Source organism: Thunnus thynnus, chromosome 5, assembly GCF_963924715.1.
Source record: "Thunnus thynnus chromosome 5, fThuThy2.1, whole genome shotgun sequence".
Lineage (NCBI taxonomy): Eukaryota > Metazoa > Chordata > Actinopteri > Scombriformes > Scombridae > Thunnus > Thunnus thynnus.
The window spans coordinates 24,879,792-24,893,692 of record NC_089521.1 but is presented as its reverse complement, the minus strand read 5'-3'; the positions used below and the strand labels follow the sequence as shown (position 1 = coordinate 24,893,692).

At 41.9% G+C, this 13,901-nt stretch overlaps 1 protein-coding gene across 3 annotated transcripts in view; it reads right to left on the bottom strand.

Annotated features, from left to right (window-relative positions):
• Positions 1-6,827: 6,827 nt before the first annotated feature.
• kcnq1.2 (potassium voltage-gated channel, KQT-like subfamily, member 1.2) overlaps positions 6,828-13,901 on the bottom strand; it is a 185,288-nt gene continuing 178,214 nt past the window's right edge. For all 3 annotated transcript variants that reach the window (XM_067590335.1, XM_067590338.1, XM_067590336.1), the window contains one exon: positions 6,828-9,296. In XM_067590335.1, the coding sequence (XP_067446436.1) occupies positions 9,150-9,296 (147 nt within the window). In that variant the 3' untranslated portion in view covers positions 6,828-9,149. The remainder of the gene's footprint in view (positions 9,297-13,901) is intronic.

Genomic DNA, 13,901 nt, shown 5'->3' with positions numbered 1-13,901 from the left:
ATTTTTAATCTCACATTACACTTTGCAAATTATTTTCAAAATCAGAAACACATACAAGCAACTTTGCTTTTAAATGTAGTATTTTTTTATGTAATTATGGCAATTACAGATGCATTTTATTTATTTATTTTTGCAATAATAATAATGCTTTAAGGATTTTGTGGAAAATAAAAACTAAATAGAGGCAAATTGTGTTTGCAGTCAATGAGAAAATGCAGGTTGCACACAAGTCTGACAGGAAATAGTTTACAATAATTATATGATCATGAAAAGGTTTTCAGAAATTAGAATTTTAGGTAGTGTAATAAGTGTAGTGTAATAATTCTGGTGAGTGTGTGTGTGTGTGTGTGTGTGTGTGTGTGTGTGTGACAGCAGTGCATGGCTGCAGAGGGCAATGCAGTAGATACAGCATTTTACCAAAGCAATATTTTTATCTACACAGTTAGCACACGATCTACAATAATGTGAGTCATGTCAAAAAAGTGAAACAGAACATTTTCTTATTTCAGCAGGCGAAGTGAGGTATAATCTTACCACACTGATGTGATAATTACACACAGTGAACACCAAAATTTTATACTGCTTGTGAAAGAGTGACACATTTTCTTATGAATTATACATCAAATTTTGAGATAGATTCTAGAAATAGGACCTTAAAGCAACCTTATCTATAGGACATTTTTTTAATCATATTTTTCTATTCTGTGATTTGACTTTCACATAACCTCTCACATAAGACAGTGACTTATCATTTCATTTCCTTCACTGAGTCATTGCAGAACAACTCCTTTTACACAACTGTTACAGTGTTGAGTATGCCTACTTAAACTGAACTATTTATTTGTTTGCACCACAAAAATGACCACTGATAACAAGGTCAGTCATTCAAGAGGTCATTGATAAAACTGTCTGGCCACTATGATGCAATAATATATCTCCTTGCATAAGAAACACCTTTTCTCTTACAGCAGGAATGTCCCTGAAAGCATTCCTGCAACACTCCAGCACTCCATCACAGCCACCCAAACAAAACCACAGTGAACTCGAGGAAATTCCAGTAAGCCAGTCTATCAGAGACGTGGAAGGCATCGTCGGCCTGTTCCTCTCTGCGACATCTCGCATGTGCCAAGAATTCACACTTCCTTGCTATATCAACAGAAACAGGTTATCTTTTCCTGTTAACCGCCCCAGCACTTAATATAAAGCCACAAGTTCCTCCCCATGTTTCCTGCCCAGGCCACAACCCACGTCATCAAGCTATTCCCTTGGCACCCAAGGCCCTGAATGAGGGGAAAGCAAGTGCCCACAAACACCTAACATCTCTCTGTGTCTTTCTTCCTGTTTCTTTCTTTCTCCAGTGTGTCTCTAACAGCTGTGAGCAGGCCAAACTGCATCTGTATTACTGTATTTTTTTTTTTTTTTTTAATTCGTTTTTCCATTTCTTTGAGCGTTTGTTTTAGCCTGCCTGGAATGCCCCCGGTGGGTGGGGTTTAGATGTTTTTTTGGACAGCTCATTGGATTCAGTGAGCCAGGCAAGCTGTATCAATACAGGAAAAGTATTTCATTGAACAGCAAATGCACTGACTTCGCTTTGGTTCCTCAAACGCTATGGTGTGTGATGTGCGGAGCGTGCAAGATATGTATGTGTGTGAGAGTCTGTGGATGAGTGACAGGCAGGGAGGAGGGGGAGGAGAGGTTAGGGAGATGCTGCAGAGCATCGAATGACAGATGTGCAGATGTGCGTCTGTGGTGCGTTTTTGCAGGGAAGCAAGGGGGGGAGGGGGGGGTGGTGGTTGTAATGCTCATTAAAGCAGCGCACCTGCAGCCTATCAAAGAGCCTTTATCTTTTATCAAGGCAAATCTGCTCAAGCACACAGCGCGAGACGTGAAAACAAGCAGACTATGCTGCACGCTCACTCTTACTCATTCTGTCTTTATCTCTCTCTCTCTCTCTCTCTCTCTCTCTCTCTCTCTCTGTCTCTTGCTCACTCCTGACCAGTGAATGGTACCTGGCTCAGTAATCCCATCAGGAATGCTCAAGGATGCGTTTAGATGCATTTGGCTGAGAAACAGAGGCAGAGCTTCCAGTTGAAACATCTGTGTAGAGCAGATAGACGCACTGCACTTTTTTTTTTTTTTTTCTTGGCCAGGACTCTCTTACTGTCAATCTCACTGTGATACACTCTTTCATTAAATGTAATAAATGGATAAAATGCACAGATAAATTACACCTGCAACTATTTGCATTTTTAATGTGAGAGAATAGTCAAAAATCACCTGCATCACAAGTTTCCAGGTGACATCTTCAAATTGCTTATTTCGTCCAACTAACAGTGCGAAAGATCAATTTATAATGATGTAAAACAGGAAAGCAGCTAATGTTTGACATGTTTTTGTATTGATTAAATCAATCATCTTATTTGCTGTTAATTAATTTTCAACAAGGAACTGACTTTATTTCACCATTCAAATACATTAATACATAACCTTTGACCTTTTAGGGTCAGGCTCCCGTATACAATCATAAGAACATTGAGGCTGCAAGAGATTGTGAGGTGACTCATTTCGCTGATAGGTGTATGACTAAATGTTGATTTGTAACAGTCATTTGTGTATTATAAGAGTAAGTGTACATAAACTGGCAGAGGACCTCTACCACATGGATGATGATGACAGTATGGGTGTTTTAGGATGTTATGTGAATTTGACGTGATACAAAATATTTCCATATGATGCAACATTTTGTAACATGTGGCAAATGAATAATTCTAATCAGTCAAAATACATCTTACAACACTGACCACAGTATACATCAAATTACATCTCATCCACCCAGCCAGCCCGCCATAATGTCTAAACCAATGACAAGGGAACACTATTGATTAAAATGACACGGAATGGAAAAATTGTCTTCAGCGTTGTTTGGATCAGTCCCAGAAATGCATCAACTTTCCACTTTTCATGAGCAATAAAGCGGCCCACATTTCATATGAATATAGCCAGACTTGTTTCTAACTTTCTTTTTGGCTCTCTTTCTTTTTTCTTTTTTTTTTTTGTCCTGCTTCTGCTGCCCTCATCAGGAGGCTCGTGGGGCCTCTGCGCTGCACGGTCCTCAGTTCTGGTGTTGAAAAGATTCCTGCCATAAGAATGAGTGAACATGTTCTCCAACACAGGGCTTGATGAGAAAAGCAGACTTTTCACCATATGAAACCCACCTCTGCTTTTGGACAGCCAAGGATGTGGTCCATTGGCTTCCCAATATTCAATTTTTCACTCCGTTTTCAATTTTCACTCACTGTAGATTACGGTGTAGCTGTTTTGGGGATTTTGAGCTGCCTTGCTGAGCACATTTAGCTGAGTGGAAGCACGTATAAAATCTAAAGATACTTTTTTTTGCTTTGCACACATAGGACCTGTTAATCTCCTGGTTCAGGTGAAAAAAACTACAGTAAATAACAGATAAGATTATAGCAGTTGATGAGTGGATAGAAATCTGTGTCTATATGTCTACTATATCGCCTCACCGTCCCTAAAACCTCACTCTTCATACGTCACTTCCCAGAATTAGTGCGGTGTGTAATTAGTAGTGTGTAATAGTGAAACCATATTGCACAGAACTGCGTGCTGACTTTTTCGAGTAATCCTTAGACGTGATGTTCATGTTCTCTTTTCACTTCCCTTTTCTGGTTTAAAATTTTTTTTTTAAATGCAAACATGACATTGGGCATTCAAAGGTTATACAGTATATCACTTCTGTGTTGTTTTACAATAACAGCCCCGCTTTCTCTCTTACAGTAGCTCTGTGGCGCAGCTGTCCACCATGCCTAACATTCTGCCTCGGCTGGCCAAACCCCAGCACACCACTGAAGTCCTTCCAGTTTCTAGCCAGGAATTCTCTCCCTGTCTGGGGGGAAAAGTCCCCAATAATATGACCTATATAGGCAGCCCCCAGCCAGCCTCTCTACCGCACCTCATACCCCTCCTCAAAGTGTGCCCGGACCTCTGCTGAAATCCGCAGCAGCCGTAACAACACATTAGCAGCAGTCACACTTAACATAGCCAGCCCTGGGTGGGGTTTCTATGGCTGGCTGGACCCAGGATATGAAACTGAGCAGCTCAGACGGATCTTTGGATCTGAACGTGGCCGGTTTGTGCTGTTGTTCTTGGCTGCTGAGCTTTCTTCTGGTCACGGGGAGGGTGGGGGGCATGGTGGGCCGTAGACATATGGCTGAGGGAAATCTCGTAAGGGCAAAGGTCACAGGGGGTCAATCTAACCTCCTGGCCTTTGGTTGATTTATTATCCCATGGGGTGATGTCGCCCTGCTCGGACCAAACAGAGAAGAGGTCAAAGGTCGTACTGTATCTGTTGCTATTGTGAAAGGCTGCATAGAAACCAGTTGTCTGCGTTGGGGATAAGGGGATGCAGAGGGCCCTACAAATGAGCCCAAGGTACTGTGGGGCCATTTAAGCTCAGGAACTTTATCACTGCTGCATTTCCCATAAGAAAACCATGGAAACCAAGTTAATACTTAAGTAATAAGAGGGCTCAACTGTGATTTTGACCTCTAAGAGGTGCTGTTAGGTGTAACATGGATAGCTGGGTCTCATTTCTCTTGTTGCTCAAGCTTGAACCTTGAAGATCTGCATACCAAGCTGCTAACATCATAATCATAAAAAGGATGTAAATGTTTCATAATGCTTTTTCCATTTGCCAGTAATAACTCTATAATGCTAACTGAATGTTATTCATTCAAGCAATTTAGTGTCAGTTCCTGCATGAGCTAGGATTTTTTTTCCCCTTCTTTTGGTAGCACATTAATGCTCAACTCTAATGGGACCACAGGTGTGTGTTTATTGGGTGTTTTATTATGGATTTGAGCTGGACTAAGTGAATCAGAATAAACTAACAAAAATGGGAATGTCAAGTATTCTATGGTAAAGAGATGCGGGGGGAGGGTAGGGAGCTGCAACAACTGTCCTCCAGGCAACTGCCGGCCTCAGCTATTTAGGGATGACTCCTGACAGAGTGGCTGGCATCAGCTGCTGCTGACATTGTTTGTCACAATCTGGGTTGGTACAGAACAAACACACACACATGTGCATGCAAATGCACCTGTTGACTCATATCTGCTTTCATATAGCACTGCTGGGCCTCTACAAGCCTGGGCCTCACAAGACAGGTGGCCTCCAAGCACCCCCACGGTGGCCAGGCACGGCCGCACAGCCTGACAACTACCACCCGTTCACCAGCCACAGCCTCCCAGCTGAGCCTGTTTGGCTTTTTTTTTTTTTTTTTTTTTTTTTTTGCATGAGACATTTTTTTGTGGATAGCAATATGGGGAAGGAGATATGTGACACACCCAGGTCATCATGAGTACATGGTATTAGTCAAGACTACTTGGTATTCTGGATGCTCCAGCCTAAGGGCTGGGTTATGCAAGAAAAGAACTAGTTCGTATGATGTATTGTCTGACCACATCAGAAGGTAAAAGTGTTTATAGCTGTTTCAAATGGCCATAACCAAAGGCAGGTGAAAAGCCTGCTGTCGTAGAAAGGGAGGAGATGTGATAATATTCTAAATATGGAGATAACGGTGCACATTTTCAGACTGTCTTAACAGGCACTCACACTAAAAGTGCCAGAAATAGTTGTGTAACAATGAACAAAGTGAGCTAGAGAGAGACCCTGCTTACTTTCTCACCTCTGCACGCCTGCACTGCGTGAAGTGGGTGTAAATATCGCATTGTCAGTTTCAGAAGATTATAGAAATTGTCAGACACAGCCCCACCGATGCCGACATTAGAAAGGTGCTCTGATGGACGGGGCTTTGTTCATCTCTTCGTCGCTTGTCTATGATCTCTGGACACAGTGCAGCTCTCCTAATGCTTCTTTTCTTCATGGCTTGATATTTCAAAAAGTGTAATTTAAAAATGAAAAAAAAAAAAAAAAACTCATATTACTTTAAGCCTTGTTCATAATTAACAATAAGTAATAATGGTTATTCATCTTAAAACTACTTCAAAGCCACTATATGTAGAATTTGAAAACCCACAACGTTGCCACTCACCAGCCATAGTATCAAAAAAAGATACTGACAGACATGAATGTACACAGTAGTTTTTTTTTTTTAACTGGAATTAAATCATACTTCAAATTTTATAAAGTAAAATGATTCCCTGTGATTTAAAAGGCCTGTCAACGCCTCAGCCTGCTGGTATTTATATGCTATACCAGCCTATTTTCTGCTGCAGTCCCAGTCCCTATTCTGAATGCGGCTAAGGTGGCAAGATCAAACAAAGCTCAGAGTGTTTCATGACCTAGCATGGGTTCCTCCTCTGCACAGACTCTAGGATTGCCTGATTTCACTGTCCGGCATCTGTGACAGTGTGGCCCTTATATTCTCTTTTTAACTGCTTCCTCAGATCCTCTTTTAGGTTGTGCTCCTGTGTACTTCTGAGATCAAACTGTCTTTTGAAGTGGGAGTCTCTCTCTTCTCTCTGTCTAGTCTTGAGATGAAAGAGGAGCACGGGGCGACACAGAGCGGCCTCTGCAGACGGAGGTAGCCATGGGGTCTCTCTTTCTCTTCTTCGCTCTCTCTCTCTCTCTCCCTGCCAAAATCCCCCAGCAGTGATAGAAACCAGAGGAGGACAAAAGGCAGCTGAGCACTGCGGCCCTCTGGCCCATGTAGTCTCTCTGGCTAATTGAAAATGGCTTTGCTCTCTTCTCCAGCTCACTTATGCTCCTGCTGTCCTCCTCCTGCCTCTCCTCCTCCTTTCGCTTTCACTCCCGCCTGTCCTCCCCCGGGACGACCCTCCCTCCTTCCTCCCCTCTCTCTCGGCGCTGGACCGTGCTGATCTTGGGACATCCCCAGTATTTTTTGGCCTTTGAAGGCAAATATAATTGAGTGGTAATATGAGACGTATTCTCTTTTTCCTCTGCATGCCTCGCTCAATGGGTTATGGAATATTGAAGTTCAAAGTAGGCGCGGTGAACGTGTTATTTTTTCTTCCTCTTCCCCATTCGTGGTGATTGCAGTGTGAAAGGAATTTAGTGAAGTTGAGGAGATTGAAGAGATTTTATTTGGATGGAAACTCCGGCTCCGTGGCTTACCTTGACGCAGCTCCACTCAGGATTTGAACAAACGGCTCAGAAAAACTGTAAGACAAGTTTCACCCTCCAATGAAAGCAAATTATGGAATAGATGAGCTGGTAATCAAATTCCTCCGTAGCCAAGAGAGCAGGCCAGAGCGTAATGAAATGGAGTTTTATTATTTACAGCAGAGCTACAGTGCAGAGGGTGTGCGTGAATATCATTTACAATCATTTCCATCCATCTGTAGAACGGGAGCCTCACTTTCTGTGTTTTTTTCATCACTGCAACAAGCAGACATGTTCTAGGTTGAACTTTTCACATGATAATAAATACAGTACAATAAGGCAATGTTTCTATTTACAACTCTTATAAAACTGTACACAGAGCAGACAGATATGTATCAAGGTGTTTCGCAAAATTAGAGTGCCTTTAAAATGCAACCGTTTTATTCGATAGAAGATAAATAATAGCTCATTTATAACCACCGCAAAAATATGAAAATATATGTTAGTGCAGGGAGAAAGCCTCTCCTCTTTCCCCTTCCCTTGTTCACCCCTCTTTTGTGTGTGCATCCGCCTTTTTAGGAATGTGCATGCTATAATTATGGGAGGCCTTTCATACAGTAGCTACATAGTTGAGTTATTTTCTATTTTCTACTTCCTACATGCCTCAGCGTTCTGTCAGATAAATACAATGAGTATGGGAACAAAGTGAGAGCATTGTCTTTTTTATTTCAAACGTGTGCTCTCAGCGGTAGCCTGATATTTCCAAACCTTTCACAAAGAATTAGCGTGCCTGCTCCTCAAAGCTTACTGTTTAAATTCTGCACATTTTCCAGTGTTTCTTTTCATTAGTCGCTCACAGTGAGTAATCTCCCCTTACCAGGAATTCAGCACTTAATTAGCTCAGGAAAGAAAAAATAATCAGAGCTATAATGGGGCAAATTTATTTCAAATTACACACAGCAGTGTGAGCCCCCTGAAGAAGGTAATAGAGGATATTAAGCAGGGTCCTGGTGGTGGTGGAAGGAGTGGTGCTGCTAAAAGAGTTTGGGATCAATATACTTATGAAATCTGAGAGACCGTGCCATATCTTCTGACTGTGTTCCTATAACATGGCACCGGGCCCTGTCACAGCTGTTTGGCTATTTTTATTAGCTTCAGTGTAACTATAAATCAGCACCATGTTAGCCATCCAACCCACCCCAGACACATTTCTCAAGTCCCATTTCTTTTACTCCAGCCTTCCGGTCCCTAACGCAGGGCAAAGCCCTTCCCTCCTCATGTTATTCGATCACTACTAACAAACACCCGCCGCAGCCTAAGTACAGTTAGGCTAGATGGATATGTGGCTATGGAAATAACCCTGTTGTGTACTGGGTGTGGATGGTGCCAAGATAATCAGAAGGATTTGAGGAATGCCTCTGCCATGGCTGGACTCTCATTTTTACTCTGTGTCTTTGGGGAACTTCAGTGCTTTGATTGCATTACGACTTCATTACGGGGTTAGTTACCTTTGGAATAATATTTGGAGTAGAGGAATGCAGCTCAGTGACAGGCCACACATAAATTAACATCATCTGAGTTGTGTGATTGTGAGGCTAATAGTGAAATAAATTCATGCAGCGGATCACTGCTTGACTGTGTGCTGCTGGGGAAGACTAAGGGCCCACAGTGCTAGTCTGGAAAAGAAAGCTACATTTAAACAACAGAAAAGACCCCAAAAGGGTCAACAATCATCAGAGGGAAGAGGTCAGTCGGCCTTCTCTCTACACCACGAGTCCGAATCTCAGTGCTTCTTTTGCCCTCATGTCCCAGAGCAGCGCAACGCCAAGTAGACAATTTAAAGTTTGTTCTTATGAGGGGTCAAAAGTCAATGAGAAATTTTTAGGATTGCAAAAGGAAGAAAGGGAGAAGGGTTCGGAAGACTGAGTCCCCTTATTTTTTTCAGGCTGGCCCCTGTGGAGAGGGCCAGGCTGTTTTTTTATGAACTCCTGCTCCTTTAAGTGTCCTCTGCTGATGACAACCTCATACCCTGTCCAACCATCTGTATAACATCAGGGTCCCTCGTCCATGCTGATACCCATGCTTTTCTGGATGGTCACCCTGCGGATGGAGGGCTTTGGCTTCAGCTCAGGCTTGGGCAGGAACTGCTCTCTCAGGATCCGCAGGACAGAGTCCATTTTCTGGTCCATCCGATAGACCTGGATTCAACACAATGACAAAAGGACAAAGAGGTTTGGTCTACCTGCTAAAGCCAGTCATTACAAAAGCTGTTGAGCTATATGATCCCAGAGTGGGCAGACAGACACTGACACACACACACATACATGCAGGCCGCTGTTTACATACTTTCTATACTGTAAACACAGGTGTGCCAACCAACAGAGACAGCCTAACCATGGTGCAAATACAGATGAATGACTCCACCTGAGTGCTGGAGGTAAACAGACAACAGACTGTTTGGAGACACGCAAATATGAGGACATCTGCATATGTACACACCCAGACAGTCATATACACACTCAACCACAAAAAAGGAGGTGCACGAACTTAATGCACACAGTTTTGTAACTTCAAAGGGATTTCCTAAGACTTCGCAGCCTTGGCCTTGGTTTTACCTCTGTACTTATCTAGTTATCCCTCCAGAGGTACTTACACAGCATGAACACACACAAACCAATATCGTCTGATGGCTCCAATGGCTTCAAGAAACCAAGGAAAATGATAAAGATGGCGCTTCGTAAATCAAAGCCTAAACAGCAAAGCACATCAAAGAGCCATAACATCTCACGCAACAGGCAGACCAGACAGATTCAGACTCCTGTCTCTACCAGACGCTGATAGCGAACAACTCCGGCCCAACTGTGGTATTTCTGGCAGGACACAGTCAGATAGTTAACATCAATGGCATTTTCATAGGCTTAAGGGTATGGCCCCTCTCTCTCCCCATCTTTTAGAGTGTGTGCCTGATGGCCCGGACATTTTTATGGCAGAGCGGGACATTTAGCAGCTATTATTGTTGTTGAAATATGAGCCATAATAGGATGCATAAATCTGAAATATCAGAGTATGACACAGGAAAGAATGAAATCACATCACAGCCAGCCAATGATCGTAATTTATAAACAACTGAGCATTGTGAAAAATGTCTGACAGACCTTAGATTCCAGGGGGAAAAAAAATTGTTCTTTTATTTATTTATTTTTTTTTGTTGTTGTTTCAAGTTTTTAGACGAGTCGAGTCTCTAGATCTCTTTACTACAAAAAGTTGTGTGCATCAGTTAGATAGCACAGATTGAACTTTAGGTCATGGGCAAGTACGCTGGCTGCTTGACTGTTTTTTTTTTTTTTTTTTTCATCAATTACTTGAATGACTTCATTTTGATCTTTTTTGCTGAGGTTTGCTGATATTTCAACATTCACAGTGCTTTCCTCTGAGATTGTACCATGACCTAAATAGTTGTGCTAAGTAGACGAAGCACGCGCGGGGCCCGGATGAAGCTTAGAGAATAATAGGCTATCATAAACATGTTGGGCAGTAATCTACAGACTTATCAACATTCTCGTTGGGGCTTAAAATGGATCAGGAATTCCTCCTGCTGTGTGTCTGAAAGGAGTGGCCCGAGAGACCCACCGAGAAACAAGAAAAACATAATTAGACAGGCGTGTTGCAAACACACAAGACTTATTTATCAGCACTGGCTGTGCATAAGTGTGTGCTTTCTGGGCCTGGATGTGGGTAAAAGATGCAAGAGAGAGAGAGAGAGAGAGAGAGAGAGATTGTGCAAGTGCGTGTGTGTGTGAATGTGCCGCTGGTGGCTGAGCGCTGGCGTGTTGCAAGACTACATCCCCATGTATACGTCTCCAGGTTTGAAGGTGGGTGAAAGAGATGGTGTGATTTTAAATAAGAGAAGCAAAAGCAGGTGAGAGTGAAGGAATTCAGAGACATACATCTTGCATAATTTTAGTCTGTTTGTTAAAGGTGAAGACTGAAGTCAGTGGTCATTTCTGAGGCCGCAGTTTGTACAGTCTGTTATGCAATTATCCTCTTTGCAAATACACTTTCTTCCTGTGTTTGGCATACTGTATGTTGCCATGATTTGTGAGATTCTTCCTTTTGCTACATTAAATCATTTTGTAGTGTTTACAACTGAGGCAGCTACTCTTTGGCCTTTTGTAAGATCTGTAAGATGAAATGACATAAAATGGCAATTTGGCATCCATTGGAGCTGAAAAATGTTGCTAATTGGTATACAATTAAATATAAATCACTTGTATAGTTGCCTTTTTTTACTGTAATTTGTCAAAATGGGCTATTGTATTGTGACAGTGTTTTTGTTATGTCTACATTGTGTAGTGTGTACATGTTGGTGTTGGGTGTCACCAATACTGTGTCATATAAACACATGTGATCCATGATCACATGCGTTGATCATGTGTGACAGGTGATGCTCCAGCTGTCCCCGACCCTCCCTCTGACCACAGAAAACACATGAGACAGTTACAAGCAGGGCTGACACTTCAGCACCGGAGATTTCCCCGAACCCAGATAAGGTCCTTCTGACGACAGCCGAGTCAACTCAGATACAGAGATGTGTCCATGAGTCCAGTGTGTTTCAATATGTCACTTTATGTTCACACTCAATTCCAAAGTGATCAACTCATACTGTGCACAAATCATTTTCAATGACTTGTAAACAGTTTGTCTGAAAAAACCTTGAGGTGAAAGTGTTCCTGAACTGAATGAGTAGAATGTGAATGAGTATGTTGTACTGTATCTGCAAAGCTGTGTAACCTTTGCCTCTTTCATCTTCAATAAAGAAAAGAGAAGGTCTAATACAGTACATAAATATGTAGACAATAGGCACAGAACTGTTTTGTTCACTGAATATAGAAAAGTCTTTCTTGGCCTCAACCAGGATACAATTATTGAAAAAACGACAGTTCAAAATCCCAAAATATTCGATTTACAATGTTATAAAATGGAGAAAAGCTGCAAATCATCACATTTGAGAAGCTGGGACCAATTCATATTTTGTAACTGTTTCAACACTAATTAGATTATCATATAAAAGATAAGAAATGAGTGAAAATATGAAATGAGTGATAAGCGGTGTGGGGATACCGAATAAAATTTGAATTCACCACGAAAGCATTAACAAGCAACACAGTTACATTATCTCCAGTATTTTTGATCTTTGGCCTGTATTTCAGTCTGTTGGGAGACATGAAGTATGGTGTCAGCAGTTGGGAGGACACAGAGCTCCTGTTCACACAGGAACACCCTTCCTGAACCACCTTCCTGCCCTCCCCTGGGACTCTCTGTCTCTGTATCTGGTACACTGCAACAAACACCAGAGTATACAAGTACACATACAAACGTGCGTACAGCATGTACACACACTTGTTTGTGGTAGTCTCCGTGTCACCTAGCAAACAAACAAACACGGGGCAAACGAGGGACCACATCCTTGTAAGGACATTAACTGTGGCCAAAGAGCTGTAGGGTAAGGTGGAGACTAGGCAGTAATAATGGAAAACTAATAAAGAGCTGGTGTGAGTAAACAACTGACTGGACACCACTGGGTAAAAGTCAACTGACGTCAACTGTCATCAGGCTGGTAGACAGTTTGTCCTGAAAAGCAAACTCAATGAGTTATGGTAGTAGCTGCTGCAGTGACTTCCTACAACTGACGCAATTACATTAGCTATGAGGATTTAAACCCAATTCATGATAAGACGTGATAAAATAAGACAGATAACATCAACTTTATTGTCCCTGCAGGGTGCTTTTTTTCTTGAACACTGCAGCACAAAGGACAATAAAAGCAGTTAGTATTAAAACAAGAACAGACAACAGCAAATGTCAGACATACATTACATCATACATCCAGATCTGACATGGGTTTGCTTTAAAAGCCCTGCTGGAGACCCTGGTAGCTCCATTACTACAAATGTTGTACGGCCAAGTATTGTCCAAACCCACAAAACTTTATATTTTATTCTATTGAAGACGCCACAGTTTCTAGAGAAAGCCTTTTTTCAGGCTGAGTTTAGTGAAATGTGTATAAAATGATGTACAACACATCTGAAACATGTGCAGCCATAAAATACTTGCATATATACATATACATATATGTATAAGGTGTACACCGCATACTGAATACACACTGTCATACAGTTTAAACACACTTTTTTATTAAGTTTAAAGATACTTAAGTGAAAATTTGAGAGTTCAAGAGGTCAATAAGTTCTCACCCTGTCTGTGTAAAGAGAAGAGAAGAGAAGAGAAGAGAAGAGAAGAGAAGAGAAGAGAAGAGAAGAGAAGAGAAGAGAAGAGAAGAGAAGAGAAGAGAAGAGTCTGCTGTACCATGAATATCATGTTGAACAGAGATCCTTAATTAACATACAGTCCTCAAAAGCAGCCCTGTGCCGATAGAGCGATTCACACTGCCATCTGTTGGGGAGTTATTAAGCTTGAAGAAAAGCTTGGGGCTGCTATCGCTGCATTCTCTGATCCTTGCCAAATTCTACCATCGCATGATTACTGACAGATGGAGACATGACATGCAAGAGGGATATGAGATACTGGATGAGGTAGAATGAGGGAGTGCGTGGTAGCCTTGACATGTAATGAATAGTAATTAGGTGTTGTGAAGTGGTGTGGCTTATTCAGCCGGGGAAACAAGGCTGCTACATACACTGTATAGCGCAGCCCCGGCTGGGTAACTAAATAGATAGCTTTTCTTTGAAAATTCAACAGTCAGACATACAGCACGTAGGCAAACAAAAACACAGAGGCTCATA